This window comes from Scyliorhinus canicula, chromosome 20 (assembly GCF_902713615.1).
Source record: "Scyliorhinus canicula chromosome 20, sScyCan1.1, whole genome shotgun sequence".
Lineage (NCBI taxonomy): Eukaryota > Metazoa > Chordata > Chondrichthyes > Carcharhiniformes > Scyliorhinidae > Scyliorhinus > Scyliorhinus canicula.
The window spans coordinates 21,494,426-21,522,250 of NC_052165.1; the positions used below are offsets into that span (position 1 = coordinate 21,494,426).

Below are 27,825 nucleotides of genomic sequence, written 5' to 3' on the forward strand. Positions count from 1 at the left end.
CCCGGCTATAGATGCTGCAAACCTCTGAGTTTAGCTGGCCTTTTCTGTTTTTATTCCTAGGCACCTCGTTCCTTTGAGATACAGAATTTGACATTGCATAGTTTTTTGAAAAACTGGTGAGCAATGATGGTTAAAAATATGAATATGTGGGCAGCACGGTGGTACAGTGGTTAGCATTGCTGCCTACGGCGCCGAGGACCCGGGTTCGATCCCGGCTCTGGGTCACTGTCCGTGTGGAGTTTGCACATTCTCCCCGTGTCTGCGTGGGTTTCACCCCCACAACCCAAAGATGTGCAGGCCATGCTAAATTGCCCCTTAATTGGAAAAAATAATTGGGCACTCTAAATTTATTTTTAAAAAAAATTAAAAATATGAATATGTCATGGTGCCTCCAGATACAGCAGTGGAAGAATGGTAGGCTGTGAATGGAAATACATTAGACCAGTTCCTCAAGCCATAAGAGAATAAAATAATCACAAGTCAGAACAAATGAGCTTAGAATGGAGCATCAATATCGGAGACAGGTAACAGAGTCAGTAAGATAGAAAGGCAAATGGGATATTAAATGATTCCACGTATCAGGGAATAGAGATGTTTGATGCTATCCTCTAGTGATAGGAGGTCAGTAATTGTAGCATGATGGAAAACTATTAAGTTTCCTTAAAAATAATGACACAAAAATGGCACACAGTCAGGAAGAGTTTGCTATACACAAGAGTGCATCTGCTTAAGTATGGCTCATGAATACATTTAAAAGCAAATCTCGACTCTACATCAGTTTAATCAGATCAAATCACAGACTTTTGGAAATTAACTATTTACATTAGTTTTCTGATTAACTAAAGTCTAGACTTGTTCAGGAATCATCATTCTCCATTCCGACAAATATGTAAAATTGTACACTATTTATATTAGAATAAAATGCACTTACTTTCAAAATTATGAATAAATTTAAGATGGTATGATCACTGCAGATCAATTTTTGATTGTATAAGGCAATTATATTGTTTATGCAATTTCCCAGACTGCTTTCATCTCTTCTACAGCTGCCCAAGTTTGGAAATCATGTGTTACTGCGGGAATTATATCTCGATGACAATACCATCTCCTCTCTAAATGAGATGTCTGAATACTGGCTACCAATGCTTCAACATCTCTCTGTTTCTCAGAACAGGTAAAGCTTGAAATACCAATAACTGTAAATATAACTTAAACATTCTAAAATTGAGTTTTATATGCCTGGTGAGTAGAGTGGTAGTCACCTTGTTGGATTCCGTTCCTTCATGTGTTGGATAAAGCTTGTGATTAATATGTATGTTCTTGATACTGTAATTAATATTGCAAAGATAAAGTGGCAAAGCAAAAAAGCACGATGCAATTTAAAATATATAGTGAAGAACCACCGTAAAATAGAACTCTGTACTTTAATAATTCTCTGCAGCATACAAAGTTCACAATTAAAATTCTAGGCCTGAAATTTCACGAAGGCAGGGAGGTTCTCCATCTGGGAAAAAAAAGACAGAGTCCTGAACTGGAGGTCCTCCCCTAAACCTGGCCTCTGCTTTTTGGAGTGAAGGAATGGGGGCAGTTTTTAAATTGCACATCTATGGTTCCTGCAGGCAGCTGTCCAGATTACTCAGCAGCTGCCTTCACTCGTGATTTGGTGAGGTAGGTATCTGAAACACACAATGTGCAGATCAGAATTGACAGGAGCAGAAATGAACCTTGTAGATTCATTTGGATAGCCAGGGTAGCATTTAGAGAGGTAAAGTACCCCTTTGTATGAGGTTATTTGCCTGTGGGGTTTGAATTAGAAATGAATGTGTGTATAAAGAACACTAAACTTATTGGAATTGTCAAGCTGTAAAAAGACTGTCAGAACTGTATGTGGGGCCATGAGGGGTAGGTACAGGGACATAGGTTTGTATGGAGGGTATGTGGGTTTGTGGGAGCATGGAAACGAGGCATAGGTTTGCATGGAAGTATGGAGATCTATGATGGTGGATACAGGGGCATAGGTTCGCATGGAGGATATGCAGGTCCATCTTACTCTTCCCTATGTCTAGCTACAGAGCAAAAATTTAATTTGACATGAAAGTGGTCAAGCCTAGATAGTATGTCAGGATTGGCAATGTGTATTGCTGTAATGGAGGCCATGGATCTGAATATGGGGCATAAATTGGCATGGAGGGTATGGGGGTCTTTGGGGTTGAGTGGGGGCATGAGCTGACATGGATTGACATGGATGGGGCACAGGAAGTGTGTGAGGGATGAGGACTGGTGGGCTGTTTTTCTAGTTTTATTCAATGTTTCTCGCCGTACCGATGCATAGAGGTAGGCCTTTTAGCTAACCCACCTCTTGTTCCAGGGATAGTGAGCCTGACTTCTAATCCAGCCCACCAACACCTACTCCCTGAAAATCCTCAGGCCTCTTTTTCTCGGATCAGGTTTGCAGATCCGAGAAATGTCCTGACTCTGTGCACCCGAGCCAGGCGTGAAATGCCGGGCCCCAATCTTATTCATCCAGAGATGTTGAGATCATGGGGGTACTCCCAACACCTTGAGTGTTTTTTCTGTCACAGCAATTGTGAATTCCAGAATTTAGGTGAATAAGACTTCTTTAAGAGACACCATTCTGTAACCAACACTCTCCCAACATGGTGGCAGCTCGGGGTCAAAAACCCTCACCCTCACTGAAATGCTAAAGGACTAAGAAAAAAGAAAAAAACTGATTTCTGGGATGCTCCCAACAGAAGCTGAAGACACTGAGAAAATTCAACCAAAATGCTCCAGAGAAAAGAGCCTGGAAGCTGAAGGCAGAGATTTTTACTGTAGGAGAAGATTGCATTGAATCTCCCTTGGAAGTACAGCTGCAGAATAGAGTCCGTAGGGCCTGCATGGTTGAGATACATCTGTTAAAGTTCCAGACTGCAGCTGGTCCTGAGAACCCTTTCACTAATCCAGTGGCAAATGTACTGTTTGAAAAAAATCAAATCACTTGAGAACATCACGATTGTCCAACGTAAACATAAAATTACTTTTAAATTTGAATGCTTTGTTACTCCGAAAAGCAAACCGTTGAATAAAGGAAATTGACACAGCCGACCGAGGCAGCCATTGTTAAAACCTTTCCTTCACAAAATGCACCATTGCCATTTTGCGGAGCCTGCCAGAACTATCAAGCACAGGAAATCCTTTGTGGTGCGATGAATGGTGATGCCACCTTGAAAGCTTGCAAACTCTTAAAGCTGTACCCAAAATCATCAGTGTAGATCACAGCTCAACACACCTAACTCAATTTGGACTAACATAAGTTAGACCAGCTGAAAAATTGGAGTCTTTGGCCGAAAACATTTTAAAGAACCATCATCACTTCTGGTTTAAACAAGAAGTCAGAAGAAGAGCAATTGAACATGCTTCTTTACTCGAGGGACAATTGCAGACAAATCATTGCCAGACACGTATTAATGAGTAATCTGCCAAATTTGAACGGGTTTTGAAATCTTTTGACTTTTTTTTAAGTTTGTCAACTAACAAATCAGAGTCCAACTCCTAGGGGAACATATTGATTCCGACATAAATGATCACGAAAAGTTGACAGAGAGGTATTAATATGCAGTTTTAAAATTTCAACTCATCAGAGACAAATTAGTCATAGGTATCACAGATGATTCATTCTCTGACATTTTAAAAGCTGAAGATGATCTAGCCCCAGACAAGGCAACCCAGATAGATTGTCTTAACTATACAAGAAGTTCATGATGATCTTAAGGGGAGAGAATAAACTTGGAATAGAAGCCAACCTTCAGTCCAGTTTATCAGGCCATAAAGACACAGGGGCAATACATGGCAGGTAAAGAAATTCCTGAATTGCCCAGTGGAACAACTGTCACGGTGCGAAGTGCCCTCACAGGAGAGATCAATGTCCTGGGATTATAGCCCAATGCTTCCACTCCACCAGGATTGGACACTATAGAAAACTGTCCAAGTCAAAACCCCAGGAAAGCATAGAGGCCCAAAAGTAATCCTCAAGGCCAAGACCAAAAACGCTGAAAACAAAAAAACCATGGGCGGAATTCTCCAATAATGGGGGCTATGTCCCCAAGCCCGTGCGAAAACGGGCGCGAATCACTCCGGACTTTTTTCTAGAAAGTCCAGAGTGATTCTCCGTTTTTAAGGGGGCTTGCAGGGCCCCGGAGTTGTCCATGCAGCTCCTGCTGCCGATACGGGGACCTGCACTTCCGGCCGTGGGTCCGCGCAAGTATGCGGCGGCTGCCTGCAGCGCCGGACCCACGCGACATGGCGGATCGACACAGCAGGCTGCTGCCGAAGAAGGAGCCCTCCCCCCAGATCGTGCGCTCCCGCCAATCGGTAGACCCCGATCGTGGGCCTGGCCGTCGTGGAGGCCCCCGCCCCCCAGTGACAGATTCCCCCCCGCCCCCCACCAGGACGGTCACCGCAGCCGTGACTCCGAGCTCCCGCCGGGTGGAACCATGTTAGATCCACGCTGGCAGGAACTCGGCCGCAGAGAATTGCCGCGGGGTCCTCTTTCAACGGCCCTCAACCGGCGCTGTGTCGCCAGCGCACGACTAGGGGACAATTCTCTGGTCGCCGGAGAATCGGGCAAAGGCGATGCGGGTCCGACGCCCCATTTCCGCCCCCGCCGAAAAGCTGGCGCCGGAGAATCGCCGCCACCCGGCAATTCTCCGGCCCATGGTGGGAGGGCGGGGGGGTTGGAGAATCCCACCCAGGGTATTTTATTACAATTGTATGGGGCATTGGTGAGGCCACACCTAGAGTATTGTGTGCAGTTTTGGTGTCCTGGGGCGAAATTCTCTGAAGACCTGCGTGACGCCCATTACTGGCGGGCAAAAGCAGCGCCGGTGACTCCGGCGTCAGGGCCTTCTTTTAAGCCCTAAAAAAGAGGGAGGGTTCGGCATTCCTCAGGGGCACTACACTGCATTGAACCACCCCCACCCCCCTCCCAAATCACCCTCCATCTAACATCATCCATCCCTCTTTCCCCGCCCCCACACCTGGGGTAAACACAGAACCTAAACCGCACTGTAAATCTGTGCCAGTGCACAGGGGGATCAAATAGCTCTGGAACAAAGGGCAGGATGAAGAGAATGTGAGAGAGAGGGAGGAGAAAGGGGGAGGGAGGAGAAAGGGGGAGGGAGGAGAAAGAGGGACGGAGGAGAAAGGGGGAGGGAGGAGAAAGGGGGAGGGAGGAGAAAGGGGGAGGGAGGAGAAAGCGGCCCAGGGGGTGGGGAGGCAGACTTAATCCAAATTCCTGCTTATTTCCTCAGACACTTCAAAAGGTTGTTTCTCCCCAGGATTAGAAAAGGTGCCTTGATAATTCACAGCGCAAACCCTTTCTGCGCTGTGAATTATAAAGGCAGAACCCAGAAACTTTGCCAAAAGTTTTTCCCTCTCTCTCCGTGCGTTTTTCCTGTTGTTGTGAAACTGACCTGAAATCGCAGAGGCTGAAGCTGAAATAGACAAATCCAGACACATCTCCCACCCCGGGATCCCAGCATTTCCCTCTGCATTGCCTACACCAGGCAATATTCCTGGGTTCAGGCAGATTGCAATATACTCACCAAAGCCCTGCTCTCAGCCAGAGGACGGACGGGACTCCCTCTCTCTGTCTCTCTCTCTCTGTCTGTCCCCACAATCTCCCTCTCTCTCTCTCAAACAAAGACAAGGCAGCTGGGAGGAAGGGGAGCCTTGAGGAAGATCTGCTGATGCCCCCATCCAATGGATGCCCGGGGCCAACGCACCGTCGCCCCCCCTCTGCACGCCGCTGCCCCCTACCCCTACCCCCCTACCTCTACCCCTACCCCTACCCCCCACCCCTACCCCCACCCCTACCCCCCCCCACCCCCACCCCTACCCTTCCACCCCTACCCCCACCCCTACCCCCCCGACCCCCACCCCTACCCCCCCACCCCTACCCCACCACCCCACCCCTCTCCAACGCCGCTACCCCCCCCACAAACGCCGGTACTCTCCCCCCCTACACAAACGCCGGTACTTTCCTCCCTCCCCCCCACACAAACGCCGGTACTCTCCTCCCCCCCCACACAAACACCGGTACTCTCCTTCCCCCCACCACACAAACGCCGGTACTCTCCTCCCCCCCCCCCACCCTCACACAAACGGCGGCACTCTCCTCCCCCCCACACAAACGCCGGTACTCTCCTCCCCCCCCCACACAAACGCCGGTACTCTCCTCCCCCCCCACACAAACGCCGGTACTCTCCTCCCCCCCCCCACACAAACGCCGGTACTCTCCTCCCCCCCCACCCCACACAAACGCTGGAATTCTCCTCCCCCCCCCACAAACGCCGGTACTCTCCTCCCCCCCCCCCCCACAAACGCCGGTACTCTCCTCCCCCCCCACCCCACACAAACGCCGGTACTCTCCTCCCCCCCCCCCACAAACGCCGGTACTCTCTAACCCCCCCCCCCCCGCGCCGCACTCGATGTAGGTAACTGAACGGCGTCAACCATCATCAATGGTTGACGCCGTTATAAACCTACTGTGATTGTCGCCGCGTGACCCGTGGCCACGTCGGCGGGACTTCGGCCCGTCCGGGCCGGAGAATTAATCAACGTAAAAATTAAATGACATCCCGCCGGCGCCAGCTGTTCTCGGAGGCTGCCGGCGGGATTTGAACTACGCCGTTTAATGGCGGCTCGGAAAATTAAAAACATTGCGGGAGCGGGAATAACGCCGCTGCAGGCCGATTCTCCGGCCCTGCGTGGGGTCGGAGAATTTTGCCCCTTATCTGAGGATGTTCTTGCTATGGAGGGAGTACAGGCTGATTCCTGGCATGGTGGGTCTATCATATGAGGAGAGACTAAATCGATTAGAATTATATTAACTAGAGTTTATAAGGGTGAGGGGGCGATCTCATAGAAACTTCTAAAATTCTAACAGGGTTAGATGGTGTTTTTGTAAATTCACCACTCTGTCTTAGAATTCCCCCTATACCAAAAAAGGGCCAATATTCTAAATGGTGAACAGGGATTCTCACTCCCTGACTCCGATACAGGCTTCTGTGGGTGCTATTCAGGTCAAACTCTCTTTTCAAGTTATCCCCCGGTATAACCCATACCTTCACCGAAGAATTTTACCTACTTACCCCTTAATAGCATTGATGTCCTGGGTCCTGCATTATTAAGGAAGTGAAGTAAGCTAATAACCACTTTTTCAGGTTAAATTATTTTATTATTATCATACTTTTTTTTAATATAAAGTTGTAAACACTTTCTTTACAGAAAGGTAAACAGATTAGTGATTTTGGATGCTGTCTGGTTGGTTGGGGACCTTCAGACCCACCTTAACATTTTAACTTTAAATCCTAGCCTTCTTTAAATCTATTACTGTTTACACTCAGCTGCTTGATTTGCCTTTCCCATGACCGAGTTCTCTCTCTCTCTCTCTCTCCTCCTCTTCTCTCCTGATGCCGGTTCTCTGTTTTCTGTCCTCCTTCCTCTGAGCTCCGTTCTGACCTCTCCAGCTGCTGCTCCCTCGCGTTCTGCTCTTCTCCTGATGGCTGCTGCCTCGCACGTGGGGGGAGGAGCGAGGGAAGCCCGCGCTTAGTGATTTTTGGCAGGAGAGATCGGGACCTCTGATAGGGAAAGGACTACGGGTCTTAAAGGGGCAGTCCATTACAATATTTCAACAGCACAAAGAAATCTATGCAAACTCTCTTTTTTCTTTTTCCCTTTCTCCTGCTGCAGGTTGTAATAACAATTCTGACAGACTGAAATTGACTGCATTTTTGACAGAAGAGCTGACCACAGTTTCTGCTCTTTTCAGCTGCCACCAACCTCTTGTGGGATCTTTCCCTGCACTCTCCCAGACCAGATATTGGCAGACCTCTATGTTTCTGTATTTTCCAGAACAATGGGTAGATTCAGAAAGAATCCTCCCAATGGTGGGGGAATCTAGAACTAGGGGTCGTGGTTTGATGATAAGAGGTAAATCTTTTAGGACTGAGGTGAGGAGAAATGTCTTCACCCAGAGAGTGGTGAATCTGTGGAATTCACTATCTCATAAAGTAGTTGAGGCAAAAACATTGGGCGTGATTCTCCGCTGCCCACGACGGGTCGGAGAATAGTGGGAGGGCGTTCCCGACATTTTTCACGCCCTCCCGCTATTCTCCCCCCCCCACGCCCGCCCCACGACACGAATCGCTGCTCGCCGTTTTTTACGGTGAACAGCAATTCTCCCCAGGCCGATGGGCCGAGTGCCCAGGCCTTTACGACCGTTTTTACGGCAGCAAACACACCTACTTGCTGCCGTCGTAAAAACGGCCACAACATGTCCGTTCTGGGCATCCAGGGCCCCGACCAGTACCACGGCCGTGCCAAGGGGGCCATGAGCCCGCGGTCGGTGCCCACCGATTGCGGGCAGTGCGTCCGTAACGGACGCACTCTTTCTCCCTCCGCCGCCCCGCAGGATCAGTCCGCGGGGCGGTCAAGGGAGATGACGGCCCCGCGCATGCGCGGGTTGGAGCCGTCCAACCCGCGCATGCGCGGCTGACGTCATCGTGTGCATCAGCCGGTGTGACACTTGGCGCGCGGACTTAGCGACGGTTGCTATGTCCGTGATACCGCGCTTCACGGGGCCCCGCTCCTAGCCCCGCCCGGGGGGGAGAATCTGGTCCCGGGAGGGGGCGCGGAGGCTGCCGTGAAACACGGCCAGTTTCACGGCAGCCTTTACGACTCGCCGCATTTACGGAGAATTGCGCCCATTGTATAATTTCAAGAAGGAATTAGATCTAGCTCTTGGGGCTAAAAGGATCAAAGGATCTGGGGGAAGGCAGGAGCAGGATATTCAAGTATGAAGCTTTGAGCAGTGACCACTTTAATACAGATCCAGTTTACAAACCAAAGTTTGTCCTGAACTATAATTTCACACAATTGTTTTGTCTGCTTTTCATATTTTTCCCAAATATGTATTTTCCAGAGGCTTGGTATCCAAATAACCGCTCCAATATTTATTTTTGTGAGACAATACTCCAAACCTTTGCCTTCTATAATTTTGATAAAATAATAGTTACTGCTGTAATGGTGTCCAATTCAAATTCAGATTTTCTATCCAAACAGGGACCACGATTTTGCATTCACTTTTTCCTATTATGAAATATTGAGAAAAATGTGTCTTCTTCATCCGGCTGTATGGTATGGTTTATTTTTGAAGCTCATAATCAGTATGGACATACCCATTTTGGAATTTTGGCTTTTCTTCGCAGTGCTAGATGGGACTTGGGGCCTTTTTTGTTTCTCCTTGCCTCCAATCTACAGGTCCTGCTGGTTTCTGGCAAGCGTGTTAAATGGTCCAATTCCATGCAGCTATGACATCTCTTACAAAATTATTGGTCTGAATGATAATTATATTTACCACACCCCCAACATGGTTGTGGAATTCTGTTCACTCTGGAGCTGTTTGTGAGTTAGATGCCTGGCATCTAACTCACAAGCCAGCCTGCCAATAGTCCTTATCCCAAGTGCTATTTGAGAGTTTGCACAGCCATACATCCATTTTCTCCTGATGTTTCCATTAAACAGCAGACACTGTGGCCTCTTATGTTGCCAAAAAAACTATCAAAGTCATGTGTTTGGATAGTTTCCTTTGAACTTCTGTGAATCGAACAGCATTATCAACATTCCTTAAATTTGAACGATTCTGTGAAAATGTGGTGTTTTGGGATCAACTGTTCTTTAATTACTTGGCCAAACACCTCATAAATTTTGTCTTTAGACTGGTCAGGAACAATCCAATTCTTTTTAATTTTTCCAATTAAGGGGTAATTTAGTGTGGCCAATCCAACTATCGTGCACGTGTGTTGTGGGGGTGAGACCCATGCCGATACGGGGAAAATGTGCAAACACCAGAACTCCAGAACAATCAGATTCTTAATAAATATATATGTGGCTGGTTCTCAGATTGTGTGCAAAATTGTTGTCTTTTTGGCATGTATCACCAGTTCATTTGGCTCAAAATAAAGATACTAATGCTCTATAACTCAAATCCATTTAATCCCTGAACACTTTTTTCAGAAATGTGAACTTAAATTTTCAGTGACAAGAAAGATCACTACCTAAACATCAAAGATGGTCAATATTTAATCTTTTTAACACTGTATTACTGTTCATTATTGTCGCCACTGTCATGTCCAAATAAACATCCAAGCCTTGGAGTACAGTGCAACAATATGGTTGCTCATATCAGGATTATTTTTTGTTCAGTTAACAATATGCAAGCATAATATGTAGCGGGTATTTTTTCCTTGTGTACATTTTTTGATGAAACAATTGCATAAGAAAATTTGATGAGCAAAACCATTTAATTCCTTGGCTCATCTATATTTAAGGAGTGTTTCAGCATATCCGTGACTGAAACTTGAAGGGAAAAAGCCCAGAACCAATTTTAAAATCACTTGAGATTTATGTAGTGGAACTCTGACTGTAGATCATCCCAGATTTGACAGCTAGAAAGTTGAATTTAAACAGAAACTGATCTTTATCAGTGATGAATCTGCATTAATAAAAATGTTTTGGACAAATTATAGAGTAGATGCTGAACAGAAGTTGGAACTTTTTGAAATTCTCCTTAAACGATCGATTTTCAGGAAAATGGTAATTGTGCAAATGTCTCCAATTACATGAAAAGCAACATTAAGCAACATTAAATTGTTGTTTTCAATATCTCTACGGTGTATAAAACTATAGCAGTTCCTTTGAAAAATCTAATACATGGTTTTTTTTTCCAACTCCTATGTGGGTTCATTATTCTAAGTAACTTTGTTATTTCTGGATCAAAAACTACTTATTTAAATACTATCCTTGACCTAAGGTTGATATTGTCTGTGATTGTCAGTGGATTTTGTTCTTAGTAGCCTTGTAACATCGACATGTTATTTAGAAGGTTAATGGTAGCAATTTGCATCTTCCTCCTAATGGATTTTGAATGTTGGTTTGCATTTGACTATCAAGATAGGATCATGGAATATTAGTTGTTTGTGCTGGCACTCAGATAGAGCCCTTAAGCTAGTCGAATTTCCCCACCCTATCCCCATAGCCTTGCAAATTCTTTCTTTTCAGCTGCTTATCCAGTTCCCCTTTTAAAGCTCCAATTGAATCTGCCTCCACCATGCTCTGACAGTGTCCTCCAGGTTCTAACCACTCACTGTACATAAAAGATTTTCCTCATGTCACCTTTGCCTCTTTTGTGAATCAAATTAAATCTGCGTCCTCTAGTTCTTGACCCTTCCACCAATGCAAATAGTTTCTCTCTATCTCCTCTATGTCAACCCCTGTATCAGATCACCTTTTTTCTAAGGAGAACAGCTCCAACTTCTCCAATCTATCCATATAACTGAAGTTCCTCATTCCTGAGAAAGTTCTTGTCTATCTTTTCTCTGCCCCCTCTAAAGCTTTCACATGTGTCCTAATATGCAATTCACAGAATTGGGCACATTATTACAGTTGGGGCAAGCCAGTGTTTTCTGAAGATTTAGTAGAATTTCTATGCTTCTATGAAGTCCGGGATCCTGTGTGCCTTTTTAATCACTTCTAAAACTTCAATGATTTGTGCATATTAATGGCAAATGACTCTTGATAAAATCCCTTTAGAATTGTAATCATTACCCATTATATTTTTTATTTGTTCGAGGGATGTAGGCTTTGCGGTCTAACATACATTTATTGCTCATCCTTAAGTGCCCTTGAGAAGATGGTGGTGAGGTGCAATCTTCATATTGCCTCTCATCGTATTCCTTCCAAAATGCATCATTTCATCTACCATGTGTCCTTCCATTATACCAACCAGTTCATGTCCTCTTAAAGTCTGTAATACTTCCAAGTTTTGTGTCATCCACAAATTCTAAAATTTCACTCTGTATACCCAAGTCTATGTCATTAATATATATCAAGAAAAGCCGTGATCCTAGGACTGACCACAGGGGAACTCCACCATTTAACTTTCTTCAGTCTGAACAATCATTCACCACTTCTGTCTCTTGCCTGATATATAACCAATTTGAGTTCTATGCTGCCACTGTCCCTTTTATTCAATGGGCTTCAGCATTACTGGCAAACTTTTTCAAAAGCCTTTTGGAAGTCCATGTACACCACTTCATTCGCATTACCCTCATCAGTCCTCACTGTTACCTGATGCAGAAACCCAATCAGGTTAGGTAAACATAATTTGCCTTTGACCATCCATGCTGACTTTCCTGAATTAATCCATGTTTGTCCAAGTTGCTATTTTACCTGGATTATCATTTCTAAACGTTTCCCCGCCAATATAGTTTGACTGACTGGCCTATTGTTCCTTAGTTTATCCTTACACCATTTTTTGAACAATTATGTAACTTTTGGAATTCAATAGTTCTCTTGCACCACAATTATATCGAGCTTTGGAAGATTATGCCCAGTTTCTTTGTAATTTGCACTCTTATGTTCCTCAGTGTACTTTGATGCATCCTATCCAGCCCTGGTGACTTATCAACTTTAGTACAGCCAGCCTTTCTAACTCTTCTTCTTTATTTAGCCTGTAGAATATGTCAATTTCTTGCTCCAACACTATGGTTTTGGGAACCTTCCTTAGTAAATACAGATACAAGTACTCATTTAGTACCTCAGCCATGCTCTCCGCCTCCAAGCGCTGAAATCCTTTTTTATCTCTAATTAGTTCCTCTTCTCTTATTACCCTTTCGTCATATCAGATATTGGCATATCAGTTGACCGTGGAAGCCTGGAAAAATTCCTCCAAAAAAGGGGTTATTTATATGTCCAGTACAAAAGTGAAATGCTGCAGTGTGTATGGGTGGTTGTCAGTTTGAAATGTTAGCTGCTTCCAATGCAAAGAATAGGCATATCTTAAACTTGCACGCACTGTCGCAAAACAGCAAGGATCACTTGCGCCCAGTTATAAGCATCTAGGGATGTAAAACAGACATTTGAGGGGAAATAAATTGAGGCTGACTACTAAAGTGAATGTAGCATGTCAAGGCTGAAAGGGAATAATAATAATCTTTAGTTAATTTATATGCCGAGTATATGCAACAACATGATTTTTGAAGCTGGGAAAATGGTTTTTCTTAAATGTTATGATTTATGGGACCTGTAGAAGACTTTTGGATATCCTTTATGTTGACTGCCAGTCTCTTCTCATACTCTCTCATTTTATTTTCACTTTTCCTCTGAACTTTCTGTATTCAACCTGGTTCTCACTGGTATTATCGATATGTCATACACACTATTTTACTGCTCTCAATTTCGTTTATCATTCAGTGAGCTCTGGATTTGGTTTTCCATCTTATATCCTCATGGAAATGTACCACGATTATAGCCGAAATAACTTGTCTTTAAAGGCAGCCCATTGTTCCAGTACAGTTTTGTCTGCCAATCTTTATTCCAATTTACTTGGGGCAGATTTCTTTCCACTCCACTGAAATTGGCCCTCTTCCACTTACTTGTTATTTACTGTATAGATTGTTTCTTGTCCTTCTCTGCAGCCATCCTAAACCTTATAATACCTATTCGCTAAGTATTTCCCTACTGACACTTGATGCACTTGACCCACCTCATTCCCCAGAACCAGATCTAGTAATGCCTCCTCCTTCATTGAAACTATGTCAGTCTATATCAGGATAATAAAAATCCCTCTGAACATATCAGGATAAGTAAAGTCCCTCTAAACACTACACTATGGATTAAGACATTAAGAATGTGAATTTGAAACATTTGAAGTTGTACTTATCAGATAAATTAATTTTTGTCCACCAAAAAGAAACTCATTTGGTATATCCAATCTAAAATTTCTTTTAAGTGATGATTTTAACATTTACATTGAAGAGTGAGAGTGTATTGGGATGCACTCGATAGTAGTAAATATCAGCCAGAAGTAGCACATTTTTTGAAGAGGTCACAGTTTAATTTCAATAAATTCATAATTGAAATGAGAATATTGAAATTAAATTCCAAGAAAAGTATAAAAACAATGTTTGGACAAATAAATTAGTTGAATTTTTTTTCTAAGTTTTCCACGATGAATTTGGGATAAATTTTCCACTTTGGTGCAATCCATGATTTGGGCACAAATTGCACCCAAGTTTGCACAGTTTTGGATTGGCCATGATAAAATTGCCCCTTATGCCCAAAGATCTGTAGTTTAGGTGGGGTTACAGGGATAGTATGGGGTAGTGGGCCTAGGAACGGTGCTGTTTCAGAGACTCAAAGGGCCGAATGGTCTCCTTCTGCAGTATAGGAATTCTATGATTCTATGAATAGTCCTAATCAGCTCTTCAAAGCCCAGTGAAAGTGTCCAAGTCAAAGTATTTAGAACAGCCACTTCAGAATACATGTAGAAGCTCTTCTTGGCATCATGGTGCTGCAGATATTTCATAGGTTATGACAGTTTTTTGTGTGTTCACTTACTGAGAAAGTTTGTTGCAGAGAAGTGTGTTAGGTTTCTTCCATTTATCCATCCATCTGTGTCGCCACCGTCTCATTCATGCCTTCAGACTGATCCTGCTAAATCATTGTTCTTTTGAAGATTGGGTATCCAACATTTGGGTCCTTATACTCCTCAACTGAATATGGCCATTTCTCTCTTGAGAAGGGCAGCTTTTCTTTTTTTGACTCCCAGATCTTCGTTGTCACAAATTCTCAATAATTCATCCAGTGGAACCCTCCTATTTATTTCACTCAGCACTTTCAAAAAGTGTATGCTGTTACTTGCATGGATGAGATGTTACAGTTGTGTATTTCTAGTGGTTCCTTCCTAGCGCCTTGCAGTGTCACAGGGGCACTTTACGAAACCGATTAAATGAAGTCATCTGAAGATGTCATCAGCCATTTGCACGGGCAAACGGGCAGTGTAACATAACAGCCTGTAGTGCTAACATCATCTAATAAAGCTCTTCATTTGTTTTGAACCTCTGAGGCTTGCAAACTTAATTTTAGAACCACCACATAAAAACTGATGATGTGTTAGGTGAACAGTGTTTGTAGGTACCTGGAAAAAAAGCCGAACAGCATTTGTTGGAACCAAAAGGAAAAATAAATAATTAAAATCGTAGCTGCACGAAAGCTGGTGATGGGGGAGCCATATAATTGTTGCAGCCACCGGAGAAACCAAAAAAATCATTGAGAACGCCAAAAAAAAAGAACTTTGGAAAGAAGCTCACCACGTGCTCTGCCTTAAACTAACTCAGTAGCCGTGAGTAGCAAGTACCCTGCAACAACAAATTTAGAGGTGGGGCTGTTTGGAAAACAAGAAAAGAAATCAGGCTGAGCTCAGATTTGCCTTGTTTTGGGAGAAAGGAAGCAAGGCAGTGCTAAAACTTTGCGGCTCATCGAGCACACACTGGTCCTTCCATAGTGAAATATGGTGTGAACATTTGCCACCGTGGGACCGTTTGATGAGAGTACAGAGCAATGGAGCCCATATACAGACAGATTCAACTATTTTGCGAATTTGGGGATGTGTTATATGATACGATCTGCAATAGATTAGTCTTTGGTTTAAGGAACAAAGCTGTTCAAAAACAGTAGTTCACCAAAAACAACTTGATCTTAAAGAAAGTTTTGGAAGTTGCTGTATCCATGGAATTAGCAGTCAAAGAAGCTCAACAGTTGAGTTTGAGCTGAAGAGTTCACAAGCTGTTGGTTGAAACTCTATAACACAGACACGAACATGTGCTTGCCATAGGTGTGCAAAAACCGGACAGACCGTTGGTGCAAAGAAATCATGTGCAGGAATTGTGACAGAAAGAGCCACATTGAACGTGTTTGTTGGAAAAAGAAACCAGCTTCAGGCAAAAGTCGCAAAAAGCAAGAGCCGAATAATTCAAATGGAAACTGAATAAAAAGAAAAGTGTCCATGTACAAAAAAGGATGTGAGAAGGAACTTAATTCACAGTCCTAAGATCTACTGTTATTAAAGGTACTGGCTATTGCTAATGAAATAAACCGTAACTGGGTCACTCCACTACTGGACAGTCAGCTGGTGAAGATGGAGGTGGACACTAGGGCAGCCATCTTGTTTGTACCAGAAACTGTTTATCAAGAAAAGCTCTAATATATTGCTCTGAAACCCTCGAAGATGGTGTTTAAAACCTATATTGGAGAAGTGGTTCCATTGAGAGGCTGTATTGATGTAACAGTGCAATTTGGTGGATAGATGGCAGATCTGTCCTTGCACGTAGTCAGAGGAAATTGCCCTTGGCTGGGAAAGCTAAGATTAAATTGGGTTGAGGTAAATCTCCTGACAGGTTACAAATCAGGTCCACCCAAAATATTGAAGAAACATGCCATTGTCTTCAACAGTGAGATGGGAAGCATGAAGGATATCTCAGTAAAGCTGAAGATCAAGGAAGAAAGACAAGATGCTTAAAGGCTAGGTCAGTGCCATATGCAATCAGACCCAAGGTAGAGGCAGAATTAAAATGGCTAGTCAAAACAGGAGTTCTTGAACAGGTTAATGTGAGTGATTAGGCCATGCTAGTCGTACTCGTGATGGAAAAAGATGGATGTGTATGTGTTTGTGGCAATTTTAAGTCACTAGCAATCCTGTATTGTGTGAAGGGCTTTGATTGCCTCTGCCTTTGATTGGTGACATATTCGCTGGAGGCTAACATTTAAGTAAAATTGACCTCAATCAAACATATCTTCAAATGAATATGCTCCAAATTCACAACAGTTCTTGATGATTGTCACACACAGAGGGTTATTTCAGTATAAAAGAGGACAAGGCAGCTCAGTGGTTAGCACTGCTGTTTCACGGCACGGAGGACCCAGGTTTGATCTTAGCCCTGGGTCACTGTCCATGTGGAGTTTGCACGTTCTCCCCGTTTTTGCGTGGGTATCACCCCCACAACCCAAAGATGAGCAGGGTAGGCAGATTGGCCATGCTAAATTGTCCCTTAATTGGAAAAAATAATAAATAAATAAAAGACTACCATCACTTCCATACCAGTGTTATTCCAACGAGCTGTGGACCAAATTTTAAGCAGAGTAGACAAGTCCAGTGTTACTTAGATGACATCTTGGTTCCTGAAAAAAATGAAGATGAGCATCTTCACAGTCTAGGTGCCAGTCTCCAGAAATTCGAAGATTATGGAATAAGAGTCTGAAAAGACAAATGTGAATTTTTTCAATCTTCAATCGAGTATCTGGGACATGTCATCGATGCCAAGGGACTATATAAGTTGCCATCGAAAGTCAAAGCTATTACCAATGCACCTGCACATCAGAATGTGAACTAACTTCAATCTTTTTTAGGTTTAATAAATTATTATGAAAGGTTTGTCCCTAATCTGACTGTTATACTCAACTCTTACACAATTTATTGTGTCAAAATAAAATGTGGACATGGGTGGATCAATGTGAGAGAACACTCATGCAAGCCAAAGAGATGCTACTGAAGTCCGAAGTCCTGGCATATTTTGATCCAAATTTACCCTTGCTACTGGCATGTGACACATCACCTTATGGGGTTGGGACAGTGGTTTCTCATAATGCCAACAGGTGAAGAGAGGCCGAAAGCAATAACGCACAGATGGAGAAAGAAGCCCCAGGAATCATTTTTGACATAAAATGGTTCAACCAATTCTTGTATGGAAGAAATTCACTTTATTGATACACCATTGTCCACTAACAATGATTCTTGTACCTTATACAGGAATTCCATCAATGGCAGTAAGCAGGATGCAGAGGTGTGCATTACTCTTGTCAGCGCACACACACACGATCAAGTATTGTCAGTCAAGCCTTCATGGAAACGCAGTTGGACTTTCCAGACAACCCTTACCAAATAGTTAATCGATACGTAGTTTGTGTGGCAACATTTTCTGCTTCGAGCAAGTAGACAACACTCCTGTAAACGCAGGACAAATTAAGAAGCAGACCAGAAATGATCCAGCACTGTCAGATGTCATTGGTATGGTTCTTTGAGGAAAGATTTCAGGAATAAATCATGATTTAAAATCACATTCCACTCAAAGACTTAAATTATCTGTCCAGACAGGTTGCCTCTTCTGGAGAATGAGTCATCATTCCATCACTACTAAGAAAATGAGTATTAATTACACGAAGGTCACTGCGGTATTGAAAGGATGAAGGAGATAGTTTGGTGGCCAGGGCTAGATACTGAAATCGAGGAGAAGGCGGGAATGTGTTTGTCTTGCTCAAAAATGCGGAACCTGCTACAATTAGCCATATTACATCTGTGGGAATGACCAGAAGACGCCTGGCAATGAAAAAAATGAAAATCATTTACTGTCACAAGTAGGCTTCAAATGAAGTTACTGTGAAAAGCCCTGAGTTGCCACATTCCGGCACCTGTTCGGCGAGGCTGGTACGAGAATTGAACCTGCCCTGCTGGCCTTGGTCTGCTTTACAAGCCAGCTATTTAGCCCACTCTGCTAAACCAGCCCCTGGTTTAGCCACTGTACTAAACCAGCCCTGGCAATGAATACATGTTGATTATGCATGACCGTTTGACGGACATATATTTCTCATTCCAATCGATGCTCACTCAAAATGACCTAAAGTTGCCATCATGAAGACAAAGTCAGAGTAGAAAACAATTGAGAGATTAGGTGAAATCTTCAGCAGATTTGGTTACCCTGAAAAACTTGTGAACAATTCACATGAGGAAGGTGCTGTGTTCTGAAAGCTAGTGATTCAAAACAAACCTGCTGGACTTTAACCTGGTGTTGTAAGACTTCTTACTGTGCCCATCCCAGTCCAACGCCGACATCTCTCCATCACAACTCGTGAATGATAATGGGTCACAGTTCATTTTGCAAGAGTTCATACACTACTTGAAGGAGAACAGAATTCAATACATCCGATCTGCTTCTTATCACCCTGCCACAAATGGACTGACAGAATTTTTTGTACAGATAATGAAGCACTCGTTGAAGACGCTCATTGTCTAAACACTTGAGCAAATTCCCGCTCATGTACAGGAATACTGGGTGCTCAATAATCTAAGTTTCTATAGCATTGTAAATGGTTAGACGTCATCTATGCACAGTGTTCAATTTGCTAAAACCTGTCAAGCCAAAATAAATTCTCTCTCAAAAACAGCAGGATCAGGTCATACAGTGGGAGAACAAGGCAAAACTTTGTGTTTTTTGGCAGGGTCAAGAAGCTCTGTCAAGGAACTATACCACATGTGGAAAGTGGTTCGCTGCCACCATTTTTGCACAGGCAGGACCGGGCTCTGAAACCATTCAAACCCACGACGACGATATAATATGCAGCAGGCATGCAGATCAACTTTTGGCGACAAGAACCAATCTGCCAGGGACAGAATCAAATCAAGTTGTGCTAAGAGATGACACAGACCTTTCTGAGAACCTGACACTAATTGAACTAATTGAAGAAAGCAGTACCTCAGTTGAGAACCAGACACTCAGTCAACCTCAGGACACTACCTCAATCCCGCGTAAGACAACCATGGATGACGTCCAAACCAAGCCAAAGACATCAGAAGCTGCAGCAAGCACTAAACGGCAGATGCCTGAGGTTCGTCAACAACAATGACCTCCAAATCTATTGACTGTTGTTATTGATCGATTGTTTATTATGTCAGGGATCTTTGATTTAAAGGGGGAGGAATATGCTGCGTCTTCATGGTATTTCCAGTTTCCTCGCTAGCAGCATTCCAGTTGATCTGGGGCACTTTAAGAGACTGATATTGTGCCATCATTGACCGTTTCTGCAGGCAAACGGGCAGTCTAACGTAGCAGCCTATAGTGTTAATATCTTCTGATAAAGCTCTTTGCTTGTTTGAACCTCGGAGGCCTGCTGACTACATTTTAAAACCACCATAGTTACATATGATTGTTGACAATATGGCAGCAACTGTTGACCTGGTAATCTTCGGAAGAGCAGACTTGGAGGTTCGGGGACGTGTTTCAGTAGAAGCAGCCAGTCCTTTTCTGAGTGCTGCTTGTAAAGGTGCTGGTTGACAACAGGAACTTGTAACAAACAATACTTTAGTCACGAGCTGAGCAGCTACTCCATGCTTGTGCTCTGCCTCCATTCTGGGGAAAACTCCTGCACTCCTGTCACTTGACCCTTCTTGTAGCGGCGCCATCACATGTCTACATCTTCTCCGGTTAAGATGGGACAATCCGTGGTTTTGGGATGTAAGTGTGCGTGAATAGTACTGTATGAACCATGATATAACATACAGATTGAACAAGCTAACAATACATAACTATAGAATTCCTACAGTGGAGAAGGAGGCCATTTGGTCTATCAAATTTGTACTGACCCTCTGAAAGAGCGTCCTTCCTAGACTCACTCCCCCACCTATCCCCGTAACCCCACCTAACCTGCAAATCTTTGGACTGTGTGCGGAAAACAGAGCAGCGGGAGGAAACCCCATGTAGACAAGAGGAGAACATGCAAACTCCACACAGTCACCAAAGGCCGGAATAGAACCTGGGTCCCTGGCACTGTGAGTCAGCAGTGCTAAGCACTGTGTCACCGTTCCATCCCAAATGGTATTTAGTTGGGCAATGTGTTACATTTTGTTCCAGTGTCAATCTTTATGTTCAGTCTTGCGTTGCTGTAAGTCATGTTAAGGGCGGTAAAGATCTCACCCTTTTCTACGATGGTGCTGTTGGAGGCTCAGTGGTTTTGCTGCTTCGGCTGAGCTCTAGTTAATTCACATCCTACCCTTGGAGGACTGACCGGCTACAGTGTGGCTAGTGATAGAGGAAGGTTGCTGTGGCTTCGATCTGCAGCATTTTGCAAAATGAATCCACTTGCCACATTTATTGCGGCATTTACCATGTGAAAAATGTGCTATTCTGTTCTGCGCATGTTGGCCACTGCAGTTGGGGCAGGGCGTGCCATGTATTGCAAAAACTTCTGTACTCACGCAAAATCTCTGCTGCTTTTTTCTGAGTACTGTTATGGGCCAGGGTTTAGAAACTCGAAAGTATATTATGAAGTCTACCTGACCTACAACCTTTATGTTGAATTTGGCTAGGATGAGCACAAGAGCTTTCCCTTCAGGTGCGATTCATCAGTCTTCCTAGACACTTTAAGCAAACCATGCTTTATTCGAAGAACTTTGTTGACACATATATATATATATATATATATATATATTATATATAAGCACACAGCAATAATTTTTATCAATTACAAACATAAAGATACCACACAGCTACAGTAATCTATGTATAACACTTAACGAATTCCCCCTTAACTGTTCCAATTCAAAAACAAAATCCCATAATCCACAAACCCAGTACTCTGCGTTTGCATTTGAATAAGACTGGCTTTCCCTGAGATTCTGACCATGTCTCACCAGCAGATTCAAACCCTTCCTGAAAGCAAACTATATCTTTTAAGTTACCAAAGCAGGTAGCTATACTCAATGTTTTTTTTCCTGAAACAACTCTTTAAAATTAAAATAAAGAGAGACAGACCAAAACACTTATTTTCTCTGTCTGTAGTTCACAGCAGTCAAAACCTGAAAGTGAAACTAAAACCTCACCCAGCCACAGCTCAGCTCCACCCACAAAATGACATGACTGAAGCCATGTGATAAGACAGAAACCTTTCTTAAAGGGACACTCCCATTACACTATTCGTTTAACATGCAGATGGTTATTTGTAATGTTAAATCTTTCTCGCAACAGCTGCTGATGGACAAGATTGCTGTGGACCGCACAGACTATTCGACCCCTGACTAGCTAATCAGTAAGAGTGCCAAATACACATTTCTTCATAGAACATAGAACATTACAGCGCAGTACAGGCCCTTCGGCCCTCGATGTTGCGCTGATGCGAAACCCCTCTAAAGCCCATCTACACTATTCCCTTAATGTCCATATGCCTATCCAATGACCATTTAAATGCGTTTAGTGTTAGCGAGACCACTACTGTTGCAGGCAGGGCATTCCACGCCCTTGCTACTCTCTGAGTAAAGAACCTACCTCTGACATCTGTCCTATATCTATCTCCCCTCAATTTAAAGCTATGTCCCTCGTGCTAAACATCACAATCCGAGGAAAAACGCTCTCAATGTCCACCCTATCTAATCCTCTGATCATCTTGTATGCCTCAATTAAGTCACCTCTTAACCTTCTTCTCTCTAATGAAAACAGCCTCAAGTCCCTCAGCCTTTCCTCGTAAGGTCTTCCCTCCATTCCAGGCAACATCCTGGTAAATCTCCTCTGTACTCTTTCCAATGCTTCCTATAATGCGGCGACCAGAACTGCACGCAATACTCCAAATGCAGCCGCACCAGAATTTTGTACAACTGCAACCTGACCTCATGGCTCCGAAACTCAATTTCTCCACCAATAAAAGCTAACACACCGTAAGCCTTCTTAACAACCCTCCCAACCTGGGTGGCAACTTTCAGGGAACTATGGACATGGACACCGAGATCTCTCTGCTCATCCACACTACCAAGTATCTTACCATTAGTCCAGTACTCTGTCTTCCTGTTATTCCTTCCAAAATGAATCACCTCACACTTTTCTGCATTAAACTCCATTTGCCACCTGTCAGCCCAGCTCTGCAGCTTATCTATGTCCCTCTGTAACTTGTAACATCCTTCTGCATTGTCCACAACTCCACCGACTTTAGTGTCATCTGCAAATTTATTCACCCATCCTTCTACGCAGTCCTCCAGGTCATTTATAAAAATGGCGAACAGCAGCGGCCCCAAAACAGATCCTTGTGGTACACCACTAGTAACTGGACACCAGTCTGAACATTTCCCATCAACCACCACCCTTTGTCTTCTTCCAGCTTGCCAATTTCTGATCCAAACTGCTAAATCATCCTGAATCACATGCCTCCATATTTTCTGCAATGGACTACCGTAGGGAACCTTATCAAACGCTTTACTGAAATCCATATACACCACATCAACTGCTTTACCCTCAGCCACCTGTTTGGTCACTTTCTCAAAGACCTCAATCAGGTATGTGAGGCATGACCTACACTTCACAAAACCATGTTGACTTATTTTGAATCCCAGAATCGAACCTGGGACCTCGACGCCGTGAGTAATTTTTATTCCTTTCCAGATGATTATACATCCTATCTCTTATAAACCTTTCCAAGACGTTGCCCACAACAGAAGTATGGCTCACTGGTTTATAGTTACCGGGGTTGTCTCTACTCCCCTTCTTGAACAAGTGGACAACATTTGCTATCCTCCAGTCTTCTGGCACTATTCCTGAAGACAAAGATGACTTAAAGAGTCATCAACAGCCCAAATTACATACAGGTACTCACCTTCCCGACAGGCCCCTGCTCCCGCCGAAAATCCGGAGGCCGCTCCCGCTGAAAAGCAAGTGAATTTAAAGGCCCACACTCACCTCCCCGACAAGCCCCTGCTCCCGCTGAAAATCCAGACGCCGCTCCCGCTGAAAAGCAAGTGAATTTAAAGGCCCACACTCACCTTCCCGACCGGCCCCTGCACCCGCCGAAAATCCAGAACTCGCTCCTGCTGAAAAGCAAGTGAATCCGAAGGTTTACACTCTATACAGGTACTCACCTTCCCGACAGGCCCCTGCTCTCGCCGAAAATCTGGAGGCCGCTCCCGCTGAAAAGCAAATGAATTTAAAGGCCCACACTCACCTTTCTGACAGGCCCCTGGTCCCGCCGAAAATCCGGAGGCCGCTCCCGCTGAAAAGCAAGTGAATCCAAAGGTTTACACTCTATACAGGTACTCACCTTCCCGACAGGCCCCTGCTCTCGCCGGAAATCTGGAGGCCGCTCCCGCTGAAAAGCAAGTGAATTTAAAGGCCCACACTCACCTTCCCGACAGGCCCCTGCTCCCGCCGAAAATCAGGAGGCCGCTCCTGCTGAAAAGCAAGTGAATTTAAAGGCCCACACTCCCCTTCTCGACAGGCCCCTGCTCTCGCCGAAAATCCGGAAGCCGCTCCTGCTGACAATCAAGTGAATTTAAAGGCCCTCACTCACCTTCCTGACAGGCCCCTGCTCCTGCCGAAAATCCAGAGGCCGCTCCCGCTGAAAAGCAAGTGAATCCAAAGGTTTACACTCTATACAGGTATTCACCTTCCCGACAGACCCCTGCTCTCGCCAAAAATCCGGAGGCCACTCCCGCTGAAAAGCAAGTGAATTTAAAGGCCCACACTCACCTTCCCGACAGGCCCCTGCTCCCGCCGCAAATCCGGAGGCCGCTCCCGCTGAAGAGCAAGTGATTTTAAAGGCCCACACTCACCTTCCCGATAGGCCCTTGCTCCCGCCGAAAATCCAGAGGCCGCTCCCGCTGAAAAGCAAGTGAATTTAAAGGCCCACACTCACCTTCTCGACCGGCCCCTGCTCCCGCCGAAAATCCGGAAGCCGCTCCTGCCGAAAAGCAAGTGAATTTAAAGGCCCACACTCACCTTCCCGACCGGCCCCTGCTCTCGCCGAAAATCAGGAGGCCGCTCCCACTGAAAAGCAAGTGAATTTAAAGGCCCACACTCACCTTCCCGACAGGCCCCTGCTCCCGCCGAAAATCCAGAGGCCGCTCCCACTGAAAAGCAAGTGAATTTAAAGGTTTACACTCTATACAGGTATTCACCTTCCCGACAGACCCCTGCTCTCGCCAAAAATCCGGAGGCCGCTCCCGCTGAAAAGCAAGTGAATTTAAAGGCCCACACTCACCTTCCCGACCGGCCCCTGCTCCCGCCGAAAATTCGGAAACCGCTCCTGCTGAAAAGCAAGTGAATTTAAAGGCCCACACTCACCTTCCCGACAGGCCCCTGCTCCCGCCGAAAATCCGGCGAAATTTCGTTAAGATTTTCAAGACTTGCCAAATAATATTGTATTGATACATCTGCTCTTTGGTTTGAAGAATTAAATGCTTGCCTGTTGAGTATATTTTTAACAGGAAAACAAATGTTCTCAAAACATTTTTAGAATAATCTTGGATCCTGTTTTTCCTCCTCCTTCTGGGAAAACAACCAGCTTGAACTTCTTGATTATATCGCGTCCAGCTAAGTTTAATATGGTGTAAGCTTGCACCTTTTTGGATTTGTCAGCTCATGCAGCACTGCAGTAAATATGCCACTCTTTCTGAAATTTCTCCTACCTGTCTGCAATATTCTCATCGAAGACGAGCGAGTCGATGCGGATAAGTCCTTGTGCCATCCTGTCAACGCCTGATACGATGCTGAGGTGCTGGGTTCCCAAACACTGACAACGAGGACTTGTAACAGACGATACTATATTCACTAGCTGAGCAACTACTCCTTGCTTGTGCCCTACCATGCTCCTGGGAGAACTCCCACACTCCTGTCACAAAACTCTTTTTTTGTAGCCATGTCATCACTTGACCACTCTGTTTACACTGCTATTAATTAACTTTTTCCTTTGAAGGCGAAGACCCTGTGCTACAACTGACAACCCTGTGGCCATAGAATCATAGAAAATAGAGCAGGAGGAGGCCATTTGGCCCTTTGCGCCTGCTCCACCATTCATTGTGACCATGGCTGATCAGTCAACTCAATAACATAATCCTGCTTTTCCCCAAAAACCTGTGATCCCCTTCGCCCTAAATACCATCATGAAGAGTTTCTCCATGTGAAGTAATGCTTCTGTGATAAATTGTTGAAGGTAATTTTTCCTTTTTAAATGAAAAGTAAAGAAGGTGCTGGGGTTCGTTTCTGCAACTGTTTTGTAGAAGTAGGTTTCCTTGGTGCTGCAAGTGATGAACATAGATATTGAAACGTTTGTAATTATTTCAACTCCTATTGACCGAGGAGCTCTGCCAAACTCCCATTTGGGGAGCTGTGCTTTTTCATTTAATTTCATAGAGATATTGCTCGTTACTGTATCCCATTCACAAAGGTGCCCACCTTTTCACTTGCTGATATGCTCCTTATTTTTGCTGATTACAATCCGACATGGTTACCATCTCCAGGAGAGCACTCGCTATTCCAGGCGGGAATTTTCTTATCTGGCAAAGATTGTCAAAAGATCAGAGGTTCCTATCTGCAGAAGGGAGTTGTGTCCTCGTTGCTAAAGCCAAGCTGCAGGTAAAACCTGAAGTGCATCAGTGAGCCGAGTGGGGTCAAGAACCACTAATTTAGAACAGATTGAAATTGTATTGACAAAAATATGTTCGTAAAGATTTACTCCACTTCTGTCTGGGGCAGTTGTCTCACATTGTAGAATATGACTGAAATGCAAACTAATATTTCAAATCATTTTCACTTTGACAACCTTACAAATCATTAAACATGAAATACTTACATTAATAAAAATATATGTGGAACAATCTGCCAAATAATAATTGTTAGTTTTAAGTACAGCAGCCAAATGCCTTGGGTTGTGCTGGCAAGTAATTTAGGGATTGGATTCGGCAATGCATTGTTTTGTATCATATTCATGTGACTCTTTCTAGTCGTCATGACTTCATCTGAAAAATGCCCTGTAACTTCCTAATGCTAAAGTGAGTAATTTCCTGCTTGCAGTTATGATAAAACAATGATCAAATGGTGCAGTATGTGGCTGCTTACATCATGATGCTGAGGAGATTTGCATTTAGAAAACTGATTTTTCTGGCCAATCAAAATTAATTTTTCACCTGCCAAAAACCTTTCTGGTACTACATTAAGAGCTGTTGCCCAAATAAATTAAATGCATGGCGTAGATGGATAGTTTTTTTTTTAATTTAGAGTACCCAATTCATTTTTTCCAATTAAGGGGCAATTTAGCGTTGCCAATCCACCTACCCTGCACGTCTTTGGGTTGTGGGGATGAAACTCACGCAAACACGGGGAAAATGTGCAAACTCCACACGGACAGTGACCCAGAATCGAACCTGGGACATCGGCGCCGTGAGGCTGCAGGGCTAACCTACTGTGCCACTGTGCTGCCCTGCATAGATTGATAGTTGTGACAGTTACAGGGAAGACCTGGTCAAGTCTTAAGGGATCAAACACAGCATGTAAATTGGTAAGAATTAAGCAATGTAGCATCAGAGACCAAGAAAAAAATATACAGGGATTAATTTGAAGTTGCTAAGTTGCTTTTAGCTTTATCAAAAGCTAAAGAAAATAACTTCACCAAGCTACTAGTTGAAAATCTTTGGCCGAATATTTCCAACCGAGACGCAAGTTCTTTTTTGTGCTTGGGACCAGCTATTGTGTAATCACAAGAGAAACCACTTTGAAAACATGTATACTGTTTACTCTGGTGCCCTTACTTCAGACTTTAAAAATATTTCTTGCTCTATTATTGAATGTTTCAGATCTTGAGTGAAAACAGCTGGAACACGTTTATGCACATTAATATTTATGTATGTAATCACTTATTTTTCTGTCATTTCAAATTGTTCAATATTAAAGCCGGAATCATTCTCTTAAATATATGACAATGATGATTCTTTACACCTGTTATGACCTGCATGGGTCTTATGGGTAGGGATGATTAACTACCCTGTGGATCTTGTGGGGAGGGGCAGGGGACCGTTAACAATCTCTGGTTATGTATGAATAGAGTTGGCTCGTAAGGCACGGATTAGAGAAGACCCAGTGAGGAACTATTAGAGCGGTATATAATAATTGTAAAATAACGTGAGTTTTTGGTTCGACCTACTTGGTGAGGACTCTTCATTGCCCTTACAAAACTGGTGATGAGGGTAAAAACTGGATAGCTATCAACGCTGCGGAGCCACCTCCCATACGTCTTGGATACAGGTTGGAATTTTTTTTTTTACTATTCCTCATTTCAGACGTTTGGACATGTTTGATGCCAGAGTGGAAGATTGGAATCAGTAAGCACAGAAGATGCGTTACT

General features: G+C 44.0%; 1 protein-coding gene across 4 annotated transcripts in view; it reads left to right on the forward strand.

Annotated features, from left to right (window-relative positions):
- The window catches only part of lrriq1 (leucine-rich repeats and IQ motif containing 1), a 281,000-nt gene that overhangs the window by 99,601 nt on the left and 153,574 nt on the right, over positions 1–27,825 (forward strand). For all 4 annotated transcript variants that reach the window (XM_038780687.1, XM_038780683.1, XM_038780684.1 and 1 more), the window contains exon 12: positions 1,047–1,174. In XM_038780687.1, the coding sequence (XP_038636615.1) occupies positions 1,047–1,174 (128 nt within the window). The remainder of the gene's footprint in view (positions 1–1,046; positions 1,175–27,825) is intronic.